At 43.7% G+C, this 21,569-nt stretch overlaps 1 protein-coding gene across 1 annotated transcript; it reads right to left on the bottom strand.

The window, feature by feature from the left end:
- Window positions 1–13: 13 nt before the first annotated feature.
- LOC118118058 (dynamin-3) lies at window positions 14–21,020 on the bottom strand. Its single transcript, XM_035170871.2, has 21 exons — window positions 20,815–21,020; window positions 20,004–20,349; window positions 17,817–17,890; window positions 17,479–17,628; window positions 15,862–16,065; window positions 14,699–14,797; window positions 14,339–14,499; window positions 13,843–13,985; window positions 13,528–13,663; window positions 12,729–12,796; window positions 11,847–11,985; window positions 11,581–11,667; window positions 10,194–10,264; window positions 9,940–9,994; window positions 8,214–8,327; window positions 4,479–4,588; window positions 3,434–3,548; window positions 3,001–3,165; window positions 2,599–2,834; window positions 2,297–2,470; window positions 14–1,664 (listed from the first exon to the last, which is right to left on the bottom strand). Exons 2-21 carry the CDS (start codon window positions 20,162–20,164, stop codon window positions 1,622–1,624), a joined length of 2,505 nt encoding a protein of 834 aa, XP_035026762.1. The 5' UTR covers window positions 20,165–20,349; window positions 20,815–21,020; the 3' UTR covers window positions 14–1,621.
- Between the last annotated feature and the right edge of the window lie 549 nt (window positions 21,021–21,569).

Consider the following 21,569-nt stretch of genomic DNA (forward strand, 5'->3'; position numbering starts at 1 on the left):
CTGCAGACAAAAATCACATTATGAGGAAGAAGTTTATTGAGGAGCGATACAGAGACACAGAAAATAACAACTGATGCCCAGTTTAACATTATGCCTTCTGCTAAACAAACGCCATCCCACTACACCTGGAACCATTTCATTGTCTGTCTTAGCATAATTGTTTTTCTTCATTTTTTCCCCACTCTACATTTAGCTTTGGCAATACAGAATTGTAATTCATGCCGGTAAGGCAGTCTAAAGAGAGAAGAGAGCATTTAAGTGAATAGAGACAGAGAACGATTAAAGCGCTAGGATCCTGGATCAGGTCTTTATAGTCCACAGGTACAGTATCTCCTTATCATTACCTATATACATCAGAACACAGTTTGGGCCCACATACACAATAACAACCTGACAGAGAAGCACTTGAACATTGACAACAGCACCTTAAGCTCTGATGCATTTGCTGACTGACTGACGGGGCTTCGATGGTTTTTTGAATAGGGGAAATGAGAAGAGTTGAGAGAAGAGATTGGTAGTGTGTGATGTGCATGGAGTTGCATGTGTCAGACCTGAGAAATAGGCTAAATGGAAACACGCAATGCATGTTCTTCGTTCAACTTGTGTTTTGCCACATTAAGTCGCGACTGTTTTTCTTAATTTCTTTGTTTTTTTCAAGTGGCAAGTTCGATCTCAGCAGTCAGCGTGTGGATCAGAGCGTAAGGCTGCATGGGTCACAAGTTGACCATTGGTACAGCACGGGTGGATACCTATGACAAGGGTAAATGCATTATTGAGGCTGTTTCCATATAAGAGAATACTGAAGGTGCTCCTCAACCTTGCTAAGTGTGTATGGCTGCTACTACAACACAGGAACAACTCACAAAAGTCCAACATTAAATTTAACTGCAGGGGTTTTATGATTCATCATTAACAGCTTTGACCATGAAAACAAATACAACTGAAACGCCAACAAACGTGCAGACAGACAGCACATGCACACGTGTCCTCACGCACTCTTACACACACATACACAAAATGACCCACACACAAATACACACACACACACTAAGATACAACTTCTGTTCCTATGAGAACATTAAGCTGATAATTAACACTTACTTTGGGGGAGGGGGGTAATATACAATAAATTAATACAATACTAAATCATACTCAGCCTACATATAGGCAAATTAGTCCCTCCCCTGTTTACATACACACACGCACACACACTCCCATGCAATAAAAGCAGCTTATGTGCCATGCTGCATTTTGGAATGAGTAGGGCAGTACGACTGCTGAGCGTATTTTCATGTAGAAGCAGCAAGTGGGGTTGATGGCTGACTTGGTGAGGGGTACGTGGGGGGGGGTGTAGAGGTCCCAGGGACTGGTGGGTAGTGGATCTGCTAAGCAAACCTGGACCACAGGCGAGCAACAAGCGCACGTATACATACACCACAAGACAAGTACCATACTGTACATAGATATATGGACACCGTCACCTGGCAGGAAATCGAGGGTCAAAGGGGGGTCAAAGACAGTGTCTGCACTAAGGAGAGAACAGGACGGCCGAGCCACGGCTAAGAGAGGAGGGATGAGGATGACGGGGGGAGAAGAGAGGAGAGGAACCCTCACTGGATGATTATGGTGGGGCTTGTCGTGTAGGAGACGGAGGGGGCCGCCGGCTATGGAAGTAAAAAAAAAAAGAGACGAGGAGAGAAAAGGTTAATCTTCAGTGTTTACATGTTTTTAATTTCAAGGTTCTGTATTCATATTATAAATAGGATTCAGAAAGAAGGCTACACGACACTCTATTTCTATTTGATTGACTTTGTTGGCCTTCCCCAAAATGATGTGTCCCGTAATATTTCACCTGCTAACGCCCCTAACACTCAAGGCCAGCCCCCACATTGGATCCCTTGGACTGTGCATGCATGGTGTTGTGTTTAGGCCAGGACGGTTGTTTTCTCTGTGTTTTTCCATTTATGATAATTCATGGGCAACACCAATTTAAATTTGACCCTTTATTGCTATTATTTTTTGGTACTTTACTCCTGTGATTGAGTCTTGGGTGGAATTTGATTGCTGTGAGTGGGTATAGATTAACCACCTTGTTAAATTGGAGCTGAAAAAGAAAATGCCTGCTCTCTACTTGTACCATGTCGCACCACTCTACCTCAATAAAATATTGAAGCATTTATTTTCCTCTCGCTTGAATCAGCACACATCATGTCATTGTAAACATCTACTTTGGGTAAAATACCCCTACTTTCATACAAATATCAAAAGAGCATGCTGTGTGTTGGGCTGCTTTTACCTGGGGATACTAGGAGGAGCCCTGTTTGGGCGGCTGGGAGCCTGCGGGCTGTCAGCAGTGTTATTGAAAGGCCCCAGGGGTCCTGGGCGATTTGGCGGTGGTGGGGCCCCTCTGGGAGCCGGGCGCTGGCCTGAAGACATCCTCCTGGGGGCAGTGGGACTGGATGGAGGAGACCTGGGGAGGAGAAAGGATGTAATTCAGAATAATGTTGAGGGAGGAAGGCTAAACATTTTCAGGTATTTGTTTTTTTATTTAAAATGGTCACAGCATGCATGTGCATAATCATTCTAATTTCATTTTACCTGCGTGCACCAGTGGGGTCTCCCATCCAGGATGTGTCAACAGGCGGAGGCACGGGAACAGTGATGGTGGAGGTGGAGATATCACCAATGATGGCCAGCGCCTCCTTCAGGGCCTGGTGGGTCCTCAGCACCTCGTCCCTCCTCTGGGCCTGCTCTTGAGACTCGTCCATCAGGGCATTTTGGTCCCCTGCCGAGTACAGCTGGGCCAGGAGCTCTGCATTGATGAAGTCCTTGACCTAGTGGCATCGAAGGGGAAGTGCAGGATAATAAATCAGAAATGTGAAAGAAAAGGGTATTTTTGAAAAGATGATTAAACGCCATTATAATCATTTCATCAATTTGGTTGTAGTATCTTTACTTGAATACACTCAAATAAACATTTCAGTCATTTTTTTTTCTCACATTGCCGATCATGAGATGCATAATGGTCTTGGGCATGAGGTCCCGGATGCACTTGTTGACAATAGCCATGTAGGAGTCCACCAGGTTCCGAATAGTTTCGACTTTACGCTCCAGTTGAGGGTCCATAGAGAAGTTATCTGCGGTGGTGGTGGACTCACTCTCAACCTGTAGAGGGAGACAGTTTTATTAGTTTACCTAGATGGACATTTGAATACACCATGAAAAAGAAATTCCACGCTTGCCTCGTTAAAATCCTGGAAATTTCCCCTCAAGGTCGTAAGAGATTTAATTAACGTGTTGCTTTTTACAGGTCTGAGTTTGATATAAAACGTGGTAAGGTCAGGATCACACAGAATAAGGGAACCAAAGGTAAGACACTGTCGTAAAGGCCCTGGAGGAACAAAGTGAATGGAGAATGAATGAGTCTGCTCACCGTAATCGTCTTCTCGGGATAGACTCCAGCGCGAAGCAGAGAAGATTTCCAGCTCTCCACATCATCCTGAGAGTCACAGGCCAACTCCAAGGTGCGATTGTCCTTGTACACATTCCTAAACACCGTGACACAGGAGAGAATATGTAAGTGGAAGCCCTGGAACTTAATCTGTACAAGAATGTGACACGAAGCGTTCATTTATTCAAATAAACGTTGTTGTGCTCAACAGAGGAGATAAACTCTGACATCTGTAAGTATTAACAGTCTATACGGTTATGTGCCTCCCTCCACATGAGACATTTTGTTATTTGACCTATTTTAGGTTTCGAGCCAAGAGTTACTTAATGGGATGAAGAAACTGAATTACAATAAAACTTTTTACAAGACGCGCCAATTACTGGAAATTCTGGCAAAACACTGACTTAAAGTGCTGTCGAAAAAATCGACTGTTTGTTTTCACTATGTCATTATCATTAACCCATTATTACAACATTGAGACCTGGAAGTATTTCTCCATGCAGTGCTCCCCTCTAAAATGTGTGTTCATGTTTCAAGCGTTTGTTGTGTTGACAGTGTGCTTGCAGACTCCACCGTTATCAAAAGTTTTATTACCAGTGCGAACGAGCATATGTTTTCATCTGTGTTTGGTTTATTTCCACGATGTGTGGTGGAAGGAAGCAGTTGGTGTCAGTGAAGAACTCATAAATGTTTGGTGCAGATCCGGATCGGGGGACAGATCCAGGAATTGTTTTCACTTTATTTAATATTGTTAGGCGTTTTTTTTTTACATTTTCATTAATTTCTCTAATAATAAAAATATAATAATTCATGGACCCTGATTAAAAAATGTTTAGGGAACTGATATTTATGAGTCTGTGCAATCTGGTGCAAATCCAAATGAAAATCCGGATCTAGTGAATTACTATTGGGTCTTGGCGGAGGAATGCGCTCTACTGAGTGACCTTCTAGTTTCATTTGCAGCCAAATTAGTTGCACCTCTAACTACTACACAGGTTTAAAAAAATTTTAGGGCCTCGCAGCTGACCTTGACTCCGTGTTGAAAATGCAGAATATGTGCTTGCTGGACATGAAACTCTTCTCCACATCGCGGACCTTCAGGTTGTCCAGGGGGAGCATGTACTTCTTCTCCTTCTCCTGTGAATGAGGAAAACAGAAGATATAGATCATGCGCCCTTTTTATGACTCATACAAGTCTCTCCGTTAATCATTTTGATGTGGAAACAACTGCAGCGTCGGATATCGACGAGACAAAGGTGAAATTAGGTTTGTAAAGAGGGAGAAAGAGGGTAAGCGGAGTAGGGGGGGTGACAGGAGTGAGGAGGAATGGGGGAGAAATGAGAGTGGGAGGTGGGGGGAGTGGGTGGAGAGGGGGGGTTAAGCAGAACCAGAGAAGGAAAAAGGGAGAAGGAGCGCACATGTGGAAGTCATTACAGTGTGGGTCAAGACACACTCGTTCCTGATGGTGCGTTTTTGCCGAGCTGGAAGCTAAGGGCTTAGGAAACTCTCTGGCTGTTGTAAAGACAGGGGAAATGCAGATTAATGAAAAGCATTGAGGGTCAAGGTAATACACTGCTCTAATAAAACATTTATCATCTTGGGTTCAGACTGGGACAGACTCGAAGAGCGGCCTGCGACGGATGCTTAGGCCCAAGAAACTCTGCTCCTCGTTTTTTACAGTCTATCCAAGCCTCCATCTTTCTTAACTCTCTTTCTTTTTTCTTTTATCCCTCCCCCTCTATATTTTTTCAATATTTTTTCTTTCCATTCCAGAGGGGCCCACTTCCTGCCTGATTTTTCTTTTTTTTTGAAGACGGGGGGAGAGAGAGTGAGAGAGAGAGATTAAATGACAGCCTGGCGTTAAAACTCAACATCTGGTAGTGCTTAGCAGCACAGAGAGAAGCAGGGAAGGAGGGAGAAGTTAAAGAGACGGCAGGCGAAGGAGGAGGCGAGACCGCGGAGGAGAAAATGCGAAAGTGGATTTGCGAAAGATTTGCAGGAGAAAGACCACATCTGGTTTGACGGTGTGGAAAGCGGTGGTGGATGGTCGCAGGTAAGAAATACAGCAGATGAGGATAGAAGAAGAAGACAAGACAGGAAAACTCTGCACACCCTTGAGTGTTGTATTCCCAAAGGGGTCACTACAGCCCATATATGGTCACACAGGTCCCCTCCCTCTTCCTCTCTATTCCTCTCCCTTACTCCCTTACTCACTCCCCCCTCCGTCTCCCTCTTTCCCTCTTTTTTGTAATATCCCCTCCCTGAACGTGCAGCCAGTCTGTCCCAGTCGTCTGAGCGAATATGCCACGTCAAGGCTGGATACTCTTCATGGCCGGCGTGACCGAAACGGACCGCGAGGGGACCCCGAGCTCAAGCATCTACCAAAACAAACAAACAAGCCAAGAGACGTGTACCAAAAAAGATGGGGGAGAGCAGCAAACATGAGGATGAGGCGATTTCCAAATTTCCAGGGGTTTTTCGATAGACGGGACCCTTGCTGCCAAAATGGAGAGGCGCGAAGGGAGGGCACAGACGACAGAGACGCGAGCATCTGGAATGGCAGAACAGCACACAAGGCCTGACCCTTAACTCCGGCTCCGTCCACCCAGTGTTCAGACTACCTGTTCATTGTCATACTGGTGTACAGTAGTCTGCACATTGGTTAGACTGGGCACGGACCCTCTTCTGTCAGTCTGTCACTCTCTCTGTCTCTCTGTTGACATTTCAGGTCTCCAAGAAGTGTTTTTTTTTTGCATCTGTTGCTTCCTCTTCACCCTCTGCTATTTTTTATCTATTTATAATCTGTATTTTATCTGTATTTATCTGTATTGTGCATTCTAACACTCACTACGTTCTTTTCGCTCCTATTTGGAATAAACTTGTGTCACAAATGTTCAACAATAACTGCAGATTTAACAAAAATGCTGTGAAAACCAAGGTGTCAAAATCTGACTTTTGAACCAGAGTGGTAAAAGATTTGAAGCCAAAGCTCACAAAAATAGCGGGCTCACATAATTTATAGCATGAATGAGTGAGTGTGCAGGCTGCTAGCCTGGTGCTCTGATGAAGATGTGGTCCACGGGAAGGGGGAGGAGCAAATGTGGCTGCAAAGCATCAAACACAGGCCAAAAGAACGAAGGGCCAATCAATCAAGTGCTGTTTGAAAATACAGTCAGACACCTCTAGTGAAGTTATTTCAGTGGGTGGCCAAGAAGGACTCGGAGGGAAGAGGACAGTGAGGTTTACTAGATTGCTGTGGTGTCAGATAACTGCATAAAGCTGGCAGAAAACGTGTTTTGCAGATGGTGCAAGAATTAGAAAAAAGAAAAAAAAAACGGGAAACAAAGAATATTTGTTTGACATCTGACGCTTTACATTTGACAGGCTAGTTAAATTTGCATAGTTAAGTTATTGTGCTGTTGGTTTGTTGAGAAAGTACGAAAAAGACGCAAAATGGACATGCAACCGTTTCTCTGTTGCATGTGGAATATTCCAGGTCTAACAGTGACTTCATGTCATGGAGTGTAATCTGGTTATGGGTTTGAAGGTCGGAAAAGAGAGTGTGGGGGTGGGGGGGGTGTGAAGGATGGGGGTTGGGGGCATATTGATATTTAATGGAGGGGCTTCTCTCCACCGAAAACATTGGAGGCCGATGTTTGGATTAAAAACTTGTGATTTTCCTGCCAAGAATGCGAGCAGTTCCAAAGTAACTGCCAACCACACCAAGAGAGGGAGGAGGGCGCGCTAATGTGTGTGTGTGTGTGTGTGTGCGTGCGTGCGTCCGCGCATGTGTGACTACAAAAGTTCACGGAGTGTAAAACAGAAATATACAAGGCGAAGCCAGCGGAGTCTATAATTTCCTACATTACCACACTAACGTATCAAATGACAACGTGTAGACCCAGAGCTGTGCGGCCCATGTGCCGTCTGAGGGCTGAGTGTGCTTTCATATATTTTGGGTGTCTGAGTGAACATTTGGTCGTGACTGGGACTGTTCCAAATTCGCTAAGAAGAAGCAAATGCTCAAACTCCCAGTGGAAGGAGGTGGGTAGAGAAGAAAGTGCGGAAAAAAGACGGGAAACTGTGAGACAAAAGGAGAGATGAGTGGAAAGAAGGGGTGCATGAAAGAAATGTGGCAGCGCTCTACACATTAGCAATCAAAGTAAACTGCTCCACCGTGGACATGATGCATTCTTCAGCAGACTGTGGGCCGGCCCAACCACATATAAAAATGTATTTGATAATCGAGAGAGCAAGCTTTGGACAAACAGCAGAGCAGCACCGTGTGGCCGAAGGAGCTGCAGTGTGTCTGCCTATCTACACTTGCTGTGCAGAATATCCTCCAACCTGTACAGCAGGCACAGACAGGCAGATAGACATCAGCCCACCAAAGCAGCCAGCAGGACGGAACCAAAGCGCTGCATCCTGTCGCGGCAGAGTCGTGGGCGCAGATGAGGGGATTTCTTACAAAACCACCGTTGTTGCTCTGTATTGTAAAGTATCAATGATATTGGAAATAAAATGATGCAAATATAATCAATTAAAAAAAACTGTGAGATCCGTGTCATTTACTCAACACTGTTGTAATGTTTATTGTTGAAGTCTCGAATATTAATTAAACTACTTGGTAGTGTTGCACTTAAACAGAGTCCGGTGAATTTTCTCTTGAATTGTCATTATGAAGAACCCCAACTTCGCATTACTCATGATCATTTGATCCATTGTTCATATACAAAATATTGATCATAGTGACTTCGCTCACCTCATCATCCTTGAACCAGGAGAGGCTCTCTGCAGTCAGCACAAACCAGTACTCCTTGGCTCCTCCCTTCATGATGCTGATGTTGTTGATGGTCAACCAGCCTTTACGGATGACCTGAAGGTGCGGGAGGGTCAGACAGTCAGAAAAAAAACATTAAATTTAAAAGAAAACAAAGGACTGACAGAAGCTCTTTATCTGGAGAGATTCTGATTTAAAAAAAGAAAAAAAGAAAATGACTCACCCATCTCTCAAACACATTTCAAATAATCTGTGCAACTCATCAATGCAGGGATTGCAGTTAAATGTGTGTGGAGGTTCAGGTTAGGTGTGTCGTTGTGTCTTTGTGACTCGCTCACAGCCTATAGCTAGCATGTGAGTCAAGTGAGTCAAGGAGCTGTGTTCACAATGCCACATGCAGAAAGCCGTGTTAGCTTGTTAAGTGACCATTGTGTTAAGTGCTTCGAGCACACAATAGAGCCTGTGTGTGAGTGTGCCTTCTGTGTTAGGTGTATTAACCCTACAAGCCCAACATAAACAGGCCTGTGGGCACAGTGCCAGGTGATTATTAGGTTAGATTACTGTCAGTCTTGCACCGCCTAAGACTCACTCAGGAGGTTACCCAAATCATTACAAAGCCTCTCTGTCATGGACACAAATGAGAGAACTGTGGGGCTGGATCCCTGACAGCGTATTACAGGAATTCATACTTTTAACTCATTTGATTCTAGAGATGTTAAAACAAACAAATTTTCTAGTTGGCAACCCCTTGTAGTCAGCAGGCCTTGGTGGGTGGAGGGGGTGTTAGAGAGTAAATGGTTAGAGAGTAAACTCTTACAATCAGGCCTGATGCAGGAGGAGAGGAGGCCTGCAACGGGAAGGAATGTGGGGGGTTTAGACACCCTGCAGCACTGAAAATGGTTTCGTTTCTAGTGCAACTTCTCTTAAAGAAAATGACGCCTCTGACCAGACGCAGCCAATTTGCCATTCTTCACCTGTCAGAGTGAAATTGCGAGGAAATGACAAGTTCTTTATTTTATTTTTTAGCGTGGCGGTGCCGGAGAGCACCACACAATGGGCAGAAGTGTTACTGCAGGCACAAAATGACATATTGCAAAACCACAACCCACACAATGAGCGATACTCACCAGCAGACACCCATAAGAGGGCAGCTGAGATTCTCACTAAGGGATGGGGGGGATGAAATGCAAAGTTGCACCTTGATGACACAGGGGAGGGGGGGGTTCAAACAAAGGGAAATGTCTCAACAATAACACCAGTGATGATGGTGGCATAAAGTAACAGAACCCAAAGTGATTATTTTACTGAAATACAAATGATAAAAACCAAAGAAGGAACTGTACACAACTGGTGCCCCACTGGACGTAATACGGCATGCATGACTACAACTGAAATTAATGACATCAAATTTTAAAAATGGGGCTGAAATATATATATATATAAACACAGTTTGTGCAATGCAAAAGATAAACTGAGAAGAAAGAAAGTATATGAGCTCTCCTTCCTCTCAACATCTCTGTCTTTGCGTTCTGTCAGCAGCAGCCGTCCTGTCGTGTGTTTGTGTGTGTGTGTGTGTGTGTGTGTGTGTGTGTGTGTGTGTGTGTGTGTGTGTGTGTGTGTGTGTGTGTGTGTGTGTGTGTGTGTGCACTACTCCCTTGACCTCGTGCTCTGCTTTTTGTGTGTGACACATAAGGAAATAACAGCTCACCTGATTTCCTGCTGAACTCTGGCTCTTACTGGTCTGACTGCTCCTCTGCTGCGCACTGGAGGAGCAGCGAAGCCGAGACGTCAGGTGAGAGAGGGCGACAGGGAGAACAAGGTTAACGCAGACGAAGGAGGGGAGGAGAGAAACATGACAGGGGTACGAGGGAAACTACTGAGCATTTCTCTCCTTTAGCCTGGCGTGTTCAATAATAAATCATTCATCATTCGTGGGGCACAGCTACAAAGAGGAGTCTTTACTTAGCAAAGCCAATGAAGTCCTCGTGGTTAGTGTTGATGTAAGAGAGCTGGATGTCGATTAACAGCAGAACCTGCAACAACACGCAAAATGTATCGTGAGGAAGAGTCTGACATCCAGGGGAAGTGCACTTTTTAGTTTTCATGCCGAGACTTGGATGATAAGATGGACACCACTCTCATCTCTGTACGGTAAATATGTAGCTACAGCCAGCAGCCAATTAGCTTATTAGTATAAAGAAGCAGGTTGAACAGTTAGCTTATCCCAGTCCAGTATATAAAAGTCTGTAAAAGCTGGATTTTTAATATGTGTTAAACAAACAAGGTATAAAATGTTAATGTTAATTGGTGACCTTCAGATGCACTGAGAGATAAACTGTATTAGGGTTATTTATAAAGATTGTCACATTCTTCCACTTATTACACTTTTACAGGGCATTTGGGGTTTTTGTTGGTGGAGGCCGTGTGGATATACGTTCAGCTCCTGCTGTGTGTCGCTGGCACTTCACACTACTCACTACTTCTGGTATTCTCCTCAGCGGCATTGATTTTTTAAAAATTATTATGTATTTTGTTTTTGTTTTTTATTGTTAGGGGCTTTCTTCATTTTATTCCTTTTAGTCTTGTTTGTTTCTTATCTACTGTTAATGCTTTTACTGTTGGATGTTTTTTTCAATCTTATTTTCTGTATTATTTAAATTGCCTTAATTTATTTCCCATAGTCCTTGCTTATTCATGTAAAGCACTTTGTTTTGAGAAAGTGCTGCATAAATTAAGTTTATTATTATCATTATTATTATTATATATTTTATTTCATCAATGTAACTTATGTATGGTTTTATCAAATACTAGATTTTGAACTACACGCTACCAGCCCCAGTTGTGGAGGAATTGCTATAGTTATGGTATGTCAAAATCTCTTTTTTCTGCTTTTCATTTCATTTCATTCTAAATAATTGTGTTGTATTTTATTTTAAGTCTGAATAATAAATGTCATTAAAGTTCAAAGTTACTTTATATATATATACATATATATAGAGAGAGAGAGAGAGCATATAACTTGAGTGCACATCATTATTCACACATTTAAATCAGTCCTGAAGAGGTGGGTTGTATTGTTGTATTGTATTTTGAAAAAAATATTTAGAAGACTGATATGAGTGTCTGCAATTTTGTGTGGCTTGACTGAAGTTAAGGGCATTGGCAGAGGTTGAATTATATTATTAGTTCATCTATTTGGATAATTTGTACATTGATTGTACCGATATGGATAGAAGAACTGGCTACTGAAGTTAGCTTTGTGTTCATATGTGATTACACTGTGGGCTACAAATCACATCTTCTTGCAAACAAATGTATAAGTTCGTCATTACAATCTCAGCAGCGTTACCTGGTCCTTGGCGCGGCCCTCTCTGTCTCGGATATGAGACGTCACAATTCTCTCAGTTTCCTCGCGCAGCCTCGGGAAGCATTCCAGCTGAAAACACATCACACATAACACATCATACTCAAAACCATTCTTTCCCCCTCGTTAAACCCTTTTTAATTGCAGCTTTTTTTCATGAATCCATCTATTATCACCCATTATCTCCTTCTTATCATCCTTCTTCCCTTTCAGATCAAGTTACACTTTCCGATATATATCACATGACTCACCTTGTTGGAGCACTGGCGCACAGTGTTAATCAGCTCCTGGATGACCATGTCCACACACTTGACGCAGGGCTCCTTCAGCTTTATGACTTGCTTCTTCACTATGGCCTCGAACGCCATGTCGGGGGTGAAGAGTCCGGTCCTGAAACACACCACGAGGATGAGATAAAAGTTCAAACAGTGATGAAAAGCATCGACATGTTATTTGCTGTTGTGGCAGTACTGGTTTTAGCTCCAAAACTATCCCTGGTTTTTGATCTGTGTTTTAGTTTGGTCTGGTCACAATATCAAAGGCGTCCTTTTTATTCATGTGTTAAAATTGCCGTTATAGACGTGTTATTGTTTTTGGAGTGAATTGAAGCTAAAATGTAATGTTTCTTTAAAAGTCAGCTCCTCTCTCGCTTGGGTGGCAATTTTTTTGGTTGCCCTGGCTAACCGCTGCAGAATCAATATAGCAACACACGGAGAGGTTGAACTGAGTGTAAAAAAAGAAAGAAGGAAAGTCGACATGCTCCTCCCTTGTTTATAAATCCCCTTCCAAACCAAACTGTGTATTCTTGGGCTGTTGGCGAACCAAATTTACAGATCTGTAATTTGATTTTGTTTTTCTGTCATGATGTTTACCACACATATGGAAATCTCTTCGGGCCACAGGTTAAAAATAATTATATTTACACTTGTTTAAAGACAAGAGACAGAAATTTAAGTGTGGTGATCAGTGATAAAAATGATTTCAGAATATGTGAGTCTATTGGTGAAAAACGTATGAAAAATGGTCAACGAATAGACATGTACTACTTTGGCAAGAAGAGAATGTGGCTGTAGGGCTGCACAAGGAGATATGGGAAAAACAAAATCACATATTTCAGCCCTACAAACTCCTACCTGATACCATGGATGTTCTTGATGGCGTAGCTGATCTCGCGTCGCATCTCCTTCTCATCACACTCCATCTGAGGGGAACAGAGAGAAGCATTTTCACTGGTGAATACAGAAAAGATGAAGTGGTAAAGTACCTAAAAGTTGAACGATAGTATGACAGAAAGCCTGAGAAAAGGCATACATGATGATTATAAAATAAGGAAGGATGAGAAAATAGTGTGAAAAGCTGTATTTGATAATAGTGAAGCTATTTCAGGATGTGAAAATCACAATAAAGAGAAAAATATTGGCCAATTATATGTGCGAGGAGTTTGAAAGGGATTAGGAGAAACAATAGAGAAAGAAATCATGGAAATAGTCTTCAAAACATGTCTTGGCAGCTCATTTAGTCTAGTATTCAGCTTTCAAGATGCATTTTTCATTAACTAGACAAAAACCTTCCAAATGGAGGTGTCATTACCCTGAGTCTGAATCTTTTCTCAGGATTTTGTCTCAATCTTGACAAAAGACTTATGACACAGTGTTGTCGTTGCCATTGAGGAACGCTTCAATCCCAAAAATTAAAATAGACATGGTTGGATTGCAGTAAAAAACTGGTCTATTTACATTTGGCTACTTTAAGCAAAGAAATCCTCATGTTAGGAAATGTACAGCATTCGATTCATGACCTTGTTTTGATACCCGGCCCATGACGACAGGGGGTAAAAAGCCAATTGTACTTGAAACTGGTCGAATAATTGCACCTAAATAGATTTTTCTGCTTTCATTACAGTGCCATCTTCTTTTATGTGCAATATTTCACCTTGACCAGTTCAAAGGGGAAACGCTCGTGGAAGATGCGGTTGATTTTCGCTCCGCCCGACAGCTCCACCGTGTCCACCTGGTCTCCTGAGCCCTCAATCCTCTTATCAAAGTCCACAGAGAACTGCTGCACCATCCTGAAACACAACAACACATGAAAACCATCAAACAGATCAAGTTGGCAATTACTTCTTCGAACATCTAGAATACAAACTGAATAGGAAGCAAATGAAGAGCAATGGAAAGAAATTCACATTTCCCGTTGAACTGAATCTAATGTAAATGATCTTGCTGTGAGAAAAAGGGGGGTACTGACTGCAACAGCTGCTTGGTTTTACGAGACGGGTCATCAGGTCGGTATCCACGGTATTCCTCGGCCTCCTTGTCCAGAGCCAACAGCTGGGACTGCAGCTTGCTGCGGAAAGCTGGCAGGGTGTCCCGGATGTGGTTGGTCAGTTGCTATGGAGACACAAAGGTCGCAAGATAAAACAAGTTGTAACCACATACAGAGCCACCAATATGTAGATAATGTAACAGTTTTTTTTTTTACAATGAATCAATTTCACTGTAATCTGAGAAGAAGCCTCATTCATACAATAACAACGCAGAGCGGCCTGACTGAGTGAAATTGTAAATTATTTGCCGCTGAACTAGAAAGAGCGAGTGCATTTTTCCACCTACTGAAGGTCTCGTATCACCCACACTGATGTGCGGTGAAATGGAAGCAAAAAAAGAAAAGTAGGCCGCCCCCCTATTAATTATGAAAAGTGCCCTGTGCACGGGTAAGCAACGGGAAAAAAATCTATGGTCACCTCATTGAGTACTCGCTGCAGGCGGGGGGTGCCCATTTTTTCTGCCATGTGCCTGTAACTTGGGTGGGACAAGAAGAACTTCCTCTCCGCGTCCATCGCTGCCTTGATGTCTTTCTTCCCATCGATGTCCTTCTGACTGCGATTCACCACTCCGATGTAACCTGGGAATTAATTTACCAGGACACGCGGTGAGAGAAATAACGAATGACAGAAAAAGGAGTTGAGGAGAAAAAGGGTATAAAAAAAAAAAACGGGGCAGGCTTACTGGACACCGTGATGTAATTGAGAATGAAATGTTGTGAAAGAGAAAGAAATATATAAGAATGTGTCTGGCATGGCTCACTATAGTGTAACGCACACCTCTTCGCAGCGGCAGCAGCTTGTTCTCCAGCACTTCTCGGGCATCTGTGCCCTCATCCATCAAATCCAGTTTGGTGATAACTCCAATGGTTCTCGTTCCTGGAAAAGTGGTCAAAAAGTTATTTGCATATCATTGGTAATTGAATACGTTTGGGTTTGGGATATGAGAAACTTGAAAATGTCATCTGGAAAACATAGACTCACAGCCACACTGGCTGTATATCATAATTAATTAAATACTAAGTATTTATTTTCTGTTAGAGTAAAGGGACCAAACCAACAGTCTGACTGAAGCACTTACATTTCTCCATCCATTCTCTGATATTTAAATTTGTATCTAATTTGCAGTGCCTTAAAGAATCCACTCGTGACACATACCATGACTCACTTCAGTCCCGGTGGGTATTTTTGGGGGCTACTGTGAATCTGTGTCCTTATCCAACTTTGCATCCAGCTCATCTTTTAATTCTTTCCCTCTCACCCTAAGCTACATAACTCTGCTTCTGCTGCATCATCCTTGCCAAGAGTCTCAGGCCTTTCGCATCCTTTCTCTCTCTCCTCTACTCCTCAACCTCACTCTCCTTGATGTAATTCATCCCTCCCTCAAGGTGACTTTGTCCAAGTCAGCGTTCTCTTCGCTGCTAATTCATCCTCGTCTCCTCTCCTGTGTCCTTCTCTTCAGCCTCATGTTAAAACTCCTGGCTATTAAATTAAGTTGTTTCCTTCCTCCTTCTTCACCCTCTGTCATCATTCCACTACAAGATACATTTTTTCTTTAACCTCTCACTGTCTGTCTCTTTTCTTTCACCTTTTCCAAATTTCCTTCTTATCTTCCATTTCACATTTCATCTTTTGATGCGTGTTGCCCTCATCCTCCATTTTCCCCTTCTCTCAGCCCCTCGTATCTAATAATAATGCAACACTTGATCAGTCCCTGAGGGGAAATTCTGTTTCCACATTCAGAAAGGTCAGCGCACAAGGTCAAACACTACGCACCATCCCTGCAGCTTATAGAGATTTGGTGTCTTCTTGAATGCAGCACAATAACGACAAGACCACCCTTCATTTAGCCTTTTTTTTTTCTTTGCTTCCTCTTTAGATGTCCCTCCCACAGGGCCGATTACTCCGAATATCCCTTCCTTACACCCTCACCCACTCCTTACCCTGGGGGTCGACGTCTTTCGACATTTTCAGGGCATCAGAGTTGGCCAGGTCAGTGTTGGCCGGAGTGACGGCCAGGATCAGGCAGCTCTCTCTGGTGATGAACTGCATGATCATTTCCTTGATCTGCTGCTCGATGTCTACAGGCTGGTCCCCCACTGGCACCTTCGTGATCCCCGGTAGATCGATGAGAGTCAGGTTCAGTACTGCACAATCAGAGAAATGTAATGTAAGAACTGACTGTACCTCTGTGACGTTTCGGTGACCTAGTATTGGTCAAAGGGGGGATCTCCATCATTTCCTTTTCATTTGTTTAGCGGAGGTTGGTCCAATATAGTTTATAACATTGACCCCAAACTTGAAAAAAGACAAACACAAAACTATTTGCCACATTTCTCAGTAAGACTTTATGTCCAAAACTATTAAAACTGTACTAATAGAAAAAAAACAGTTAGCATTGGACCAGTATTGTTTTGGACCAGATATTTGTCCATTAAGTTTGCATATAAGCATTAACTATCAGGTTGCATGATTAAAGTACCGTAAAGTAAATTAGGTAATATCTTAGTTAATGTAGACTTAAATCATGTTGATGCGTAAATAGTTGTGAAAATCAAAAGCTATCAACCATGTCGACGGAAGGTCACTAAAAGGATTTTCTAATAAGAGTTGTTTGAGGAGAAAAACTAACTATATGATAAACATAGCTAACTGATAATCATCTGCAAATATGACTTTAATTGTGTTTAAGAAATGTTTAGGTAATTTAGAATAAATGGAAAATATCACATTATGCTAAACAAACCAATATATGGTAACATTTTGTAGTTTGAGGTATTTCAAGTTTTCCCTATATAAACCATTATTAATTGTTTAACATGACATTTGAATCAAGTGTTCAGGATGCTTGTTTTGTCACCTTGTTCCATTAGCTAGCAGGTACACCGAATTATCACTGTCAAAGATTGATGCTATCTAGCCTCCATGTAAAAATATTTATGTAATGAAACTATCTTTAATTTAATGATACATCTCTGTAGCTGGTGCAGCTGGATCCAGGGACTGGAACTGGGAATCACTGGCGAACCAGACAACTCACTTTTAAATGCACATAGTTCATAGTTTATAATCTGCTTTGTGTGTGAATCACAGTAGAATTAACTCAAGTCTAGAACCTCAATCCTGATGCAGAAATATCACTTTCAGCACCACAGCCCTGACTTGACCGAATAAATATGAAAATGTCCCTCAAAGCATTTTAGGCCTTGTTATTAACTGTCAACTAAACAATCACATGTATCTCAGCATTTTAAATTGTATTTGAATGACCTTTCCTGTACATGCAATGAGTTATAAACCAGAAAATCTAAAAACAAGCTAATATACAAGCTAATTTTAAAGAGCAAAAAATCTAAGGCCATCAGTCGAGGACGAAAGTGTATTTGAATGTGCTATATTCAGCCATATTAACACGAAGCCTTTGAAAATATCTCTCAAGCTGCCTCCATTTAATTCTTCACCAACATAACAAGCAAATGCATTTATCTAACTAGCAAACAACCCTGTTTTTGACACTCACTGCCAGCCATTCATACACAGCAAAGTTATTGTTTTCGCACCGTGTGGGGAGTAAACCCGCAGATTGATGGGGACGGGTGATATGCCTTTGTTGGCCCCAGTGACTCGATCCGTCTCCGCCTCGATCTCCTGGCGAACCTCATCGAAGTCTGTGAACTTCTTCCCTTTGCAGTGGAGGAATTCAGCCCATTCTGAGAGGATCAAAACATAGAATGAATAACTGAGATTAGTGGCGGCTGTTCTCCGTGAATCTGAGAGGAAAAGAGCCTGAGAAATAAAACAATGCCATTTTTAAAAAAAATGGTAGAAGGGGGAGGCTGCATGTGTGTGTATGTGTGCATGCTTGCATGTGTGGGTGTGTAAATGTGCGTGCACCCACCTGCAGTGGCGCTGATAAGCTGCAGAACCAGTGGCCTACGGGTGACAATACCAGATCCACGGGGTAGAAAGTCCCTGAGGAAAGACAGCCCATCACAATGCTTTACGTCAAACCACAGCCAATATAAACATTTATCAATCCTGACATCCTGATCCTCTTGAAGAGCAAATGTCTTATAATTATACTCTAATCAATGGCATGCCAACGTCTTCAGTGTCATTCATCTATTTTGCTGTATGCCAGTTCAATCCACTCTGAGAGGAATAGGGGCCATTTTAAAACACAGCTTTCAGCTGCTGCTGCTGCTGCTGCTGCTGCATCCCAGCACAATGTGACCTGATAAACAACAGGTCAAAATGAAGAGCGGCATCTTTGACAGGGAGCTCTCTCATTTAAAAAACGATGACCTCACAGTTTCCTGGGGCTTGCACACACACAGACTCAGTGTGTGTGTGTGTGTGTGTGTGTGTGTGTGTGTGTGTGTGTGTGTGTGTGTGTGTGTGTGTGTGTGTGTGTGTGTGTGTGTGTGTGTGTGTGTGTGTGTGTGTGTCCATGCACACCAAGCATGCCGTCACTATTGCCTCCTATGCTACAGGTCTGTTCAAAGAAACCTGATTAAGACATATCGACCCTCACAGCTCCCTCAAGTGGGATGAGTTTAAAAAAAAAGACAAGTCTGCCATTTGTCCATTCAGCAGACTAGTATGCAGAGTCAGTGTTGGACAGATGGACCATTACTCAGCATTACGACTTTCAGTGACGGCTGAACAGGCCAAAATCAATGCATCCATCTGGATCCATGCATGTGTGTATGTCAGAAGTGCCCAAGAAATGCACAATTTGGTCACACCGACTGAAGAGCTCAGACACTGCATCCTCACAAAGCAGCTAACAAGAATCAAATGAAAGTGTTCAATATTAAATGTCCTCATCTTTTAAACTACAACAACAATTCCGTCAAACATTTAAGCCTAAATCCACCTAACCCTGATGACATCATCTAGGGTTATTATCACAGATGTTAGCTAGCTCCCTCCTGTGCCACAGAAACAATGTACAGCTGTTTGGTGAGCAGGACTCTGTAAGAGGAGAAAGTTGATATTTAGTATAATTAGTGTTGTGGGGCTTTAATTTGTAACATGTTATTTTATTTGTTATTATATCAGAAGGTCGGTGGTTTGATCCCCGGCTCAGTCTGCATATTAAAGTGTCCTTGGCCAAGACACTGAACCCCAAACTGCCCCATCAGTGTGTGAATGGGCGACTGACACATTAAATAGAGACGCTGGATGAGTGTGTGTGTGTGAAAGGGTAAATGTGAAATGCAGTGTCAAAGTCCTTTTAATGGTCATTAAAACCAGAAAAGTTCTATATAAATGCAGTCCATTTACCTTTTAACCCTATAACCCTTTTTACTGTTCAGCCCAAACAAAATGCTGCAGGAAAGTAATCCCCTTTTCAGTGAATCCTGAGAAATGAAGGTCATAATTATAGTAATGCTTCATTTGAAAGGTCATCGTGCAGAAATAAACTAATTTGCAGAAAAATGCACGACATACAGACAGTAGCACTTGGGTAGTTACCGTAGGAACCTGGATAAATCTATAAATCTATAGACACTAGAACTGATGCAGCCAATACAAATCCTGTTCTACAGTTGGCATGGGTCCTTATCTGGAAAGAAAAAAGATCACCTCAAACGTAGCTGCTCATAATTTATTTGTCTTAAGTGTCCAAAATCCGGGGCGAGATGAATATTCATGTGTGTTTTCAGGAGTGGGAGGTAACACTGCTGCATGCATGATGTGGTTTTAAAATGGCTCCATGCAGAGATGGGTCTTTGCAGTTTGCATTTACAACACAAAGCAACAGAAAGGATGCTTGTAAGATGTAAAGATATTTCTAGGACTGTGAAGGAGCCTGGGTGGCACCGATTGGGCTGAAATCCCTGAGGTGCTGCATGTAACCCAAATACCTCTTCTCTCCTCTGTTAGTAGCCACGAGATAAATGTGTTGTGCGTTTGAAATGCTACACAAAACTGGAGGTCTCTGCTCATCTCAAGGCGCAGCAGCAGCGAGGGGAGATGGTCTGAACTCTGCACACAGATTGGCAACTCATAGGCCTCTTATGTCACGCTCAGGGTTAACAGGAGAAGGGATTATCCTATTTCTGGTGGTCAATTTTACCTGCCGACAAAGTTCTCCAGCACGGAGCTCTTCCCCGCGCTCTGGCCGCCGACCACCGCGATCTGCGGCAGGTCCAGGTTGCAGGCCTGGCCGATGGAGCTGAAGGCATCCTGCAGCTTGTTGACCAGCGGGATCAAGTCCTCCATGCCACGGTTTCCCATGGTGCCTCTGGACGGAGGGACTCGGAATCAGCGAATGGCGAGAGAGAGAGAAGAGGACAGAGGAGAGAGAGAGGGGGGTGGGGGTGTGCGCTTCTGCTATATTAGTCCGGGATACCGCGGTGCTTGTTGATGTAGTGAAGTCATCTAGCCGCGCATTGCCCCGAGCCAAGCGAGGGTCGCACCGACTGTGGAGGCAGAGGAGAGGGAGAGGACGAGAGACACAGGGAGCGACAGAGAGAGAGGGACGGAGAGAAAGAGGTGCAGAACAGAGAGATATGAACACACAATTGCGCAGTTGCCACCACCACCATGACCCATCTCTCTCTCTCTCTCTCTCTCTCTCTCTCTCTCTCTCTCCGTCTCGAACACAAACACACACGCACGCACACGCACACAGCTAGCAGCACGAAGCCTGTAGAGTTTCAAGGGCATTTGGTGAGTGCAGCTCCATCCCTCGGCTCCATGTACGCAGCGGTCAAACCGGTGCGCTCCAGGCTGCGAACAGTCACGGAATTACGCGTGGATAAATGATCCACAAAAGCACCTTCCCGCTGCACACACGCACACGGCACACATAAGTACAGTGGCCCGGTGTCAATGCCCATAATCCCATGCAGGTCGTGTCATTGTGTCGCGGGCGTCAGTCTTACCCCGCCTCAGGATTGCCTCGGTGTTCTCAGCGGCCCTCGGTCCCGGTCGCTGTCCAGTGCTGAAACGACAGATCAGGGCAGCGGAGGCGAGCGACGAGACCCGGGACGATTACACAAGAACCACCTGCTATGGCGGAGCATCGGCGTGACCCCCGTCTCCCAGAAAAAAACCTGCGCATCAATTGACGCTGTGCCTGGTGGGTGGGTGGGTGGGGGTGTGGGGGGGGGGCTTCTAACGTTTCGCTCGGTTGGATGTCAGCGCGCTCTCATCTCCAAAACAAATTCGCCTTTGACAGATTAATCTTTTTTTTTTTCTCCCCCTACACCCCCCTCAGCTTCTTCTTTTTCCGCGAAGCTGCGCCTACTGGCTCCCCTCGCCCTGTATTGACGCGACGGCGGACCAATGGGATGCCGGGGGTTGGAGAGAAGAAGGGAGGGGGGGTGTGGAGGAACGCGGCCTCCCATTGGACGAACAGGTGCAGGTTAGGCCTACCTGCGCCCGCCCCCTGTTTACATCCGTGCCATTTGCGCCGCTGTGAGTCATGCGGCACGGCTGCGCATCGCTGCAACGGAGGAGGTGGATGCGCTCCTTCAGATCCCCGCAGTAGAGGAGCAGAAACCAGCTGTCGTAAATTTCCCTTCAATGCCATTTCCTACATGGCACCTACCAAGTCATCATGTGTCGCCTTTGCTCCGTGCATATCAAAACATGGCTGCATCCTTTATGACACTGACCGGATTAAGCATTAAACATG

The sequence above is a fragment of the Hippoglossus stenolepis genome, chromosome 11, assembly GCF_022539355.2.
Source record: "Hippoglossus stenolepis isolate QCI-W04-F060 chromosome 11, HSTE1.2, whole genome shotgun sequence".
Taxonomy (NCBI): domain Eukaryota; kingdom Metazoa; phylum Chordata; class Actinopteri; order Pleuronectiformes; family Pleuronectidae; genus Hippoglossus; species Hippoglossus stenolepis.

Bases quoted from the DNA above. Each gene is read 5' to 3' on its own strand.
- LOC118118058 (XM_035170871.2), bottom strand. From the start codon at position 20,164: ATGGGAAACCGTGGCATGGAGGACTTGATCCCGCTGGTCAACAAGCTG. The intron at 8,328-9,939 runs GTGAGCTGTTAT...CCGCACCTTCAG, and splicing joins AGAGTTCAGCAGGAAATCAG to GTCATCCGTAAAGGCTGGTT. The intron at 1,665-2,296 runs GTAAAAGCAGCC...TTACTTCCATAG, and splicing joins GCTCCTCCTAGTATCCCCAG to CCGGCGGCCCCCTCCGTCTC.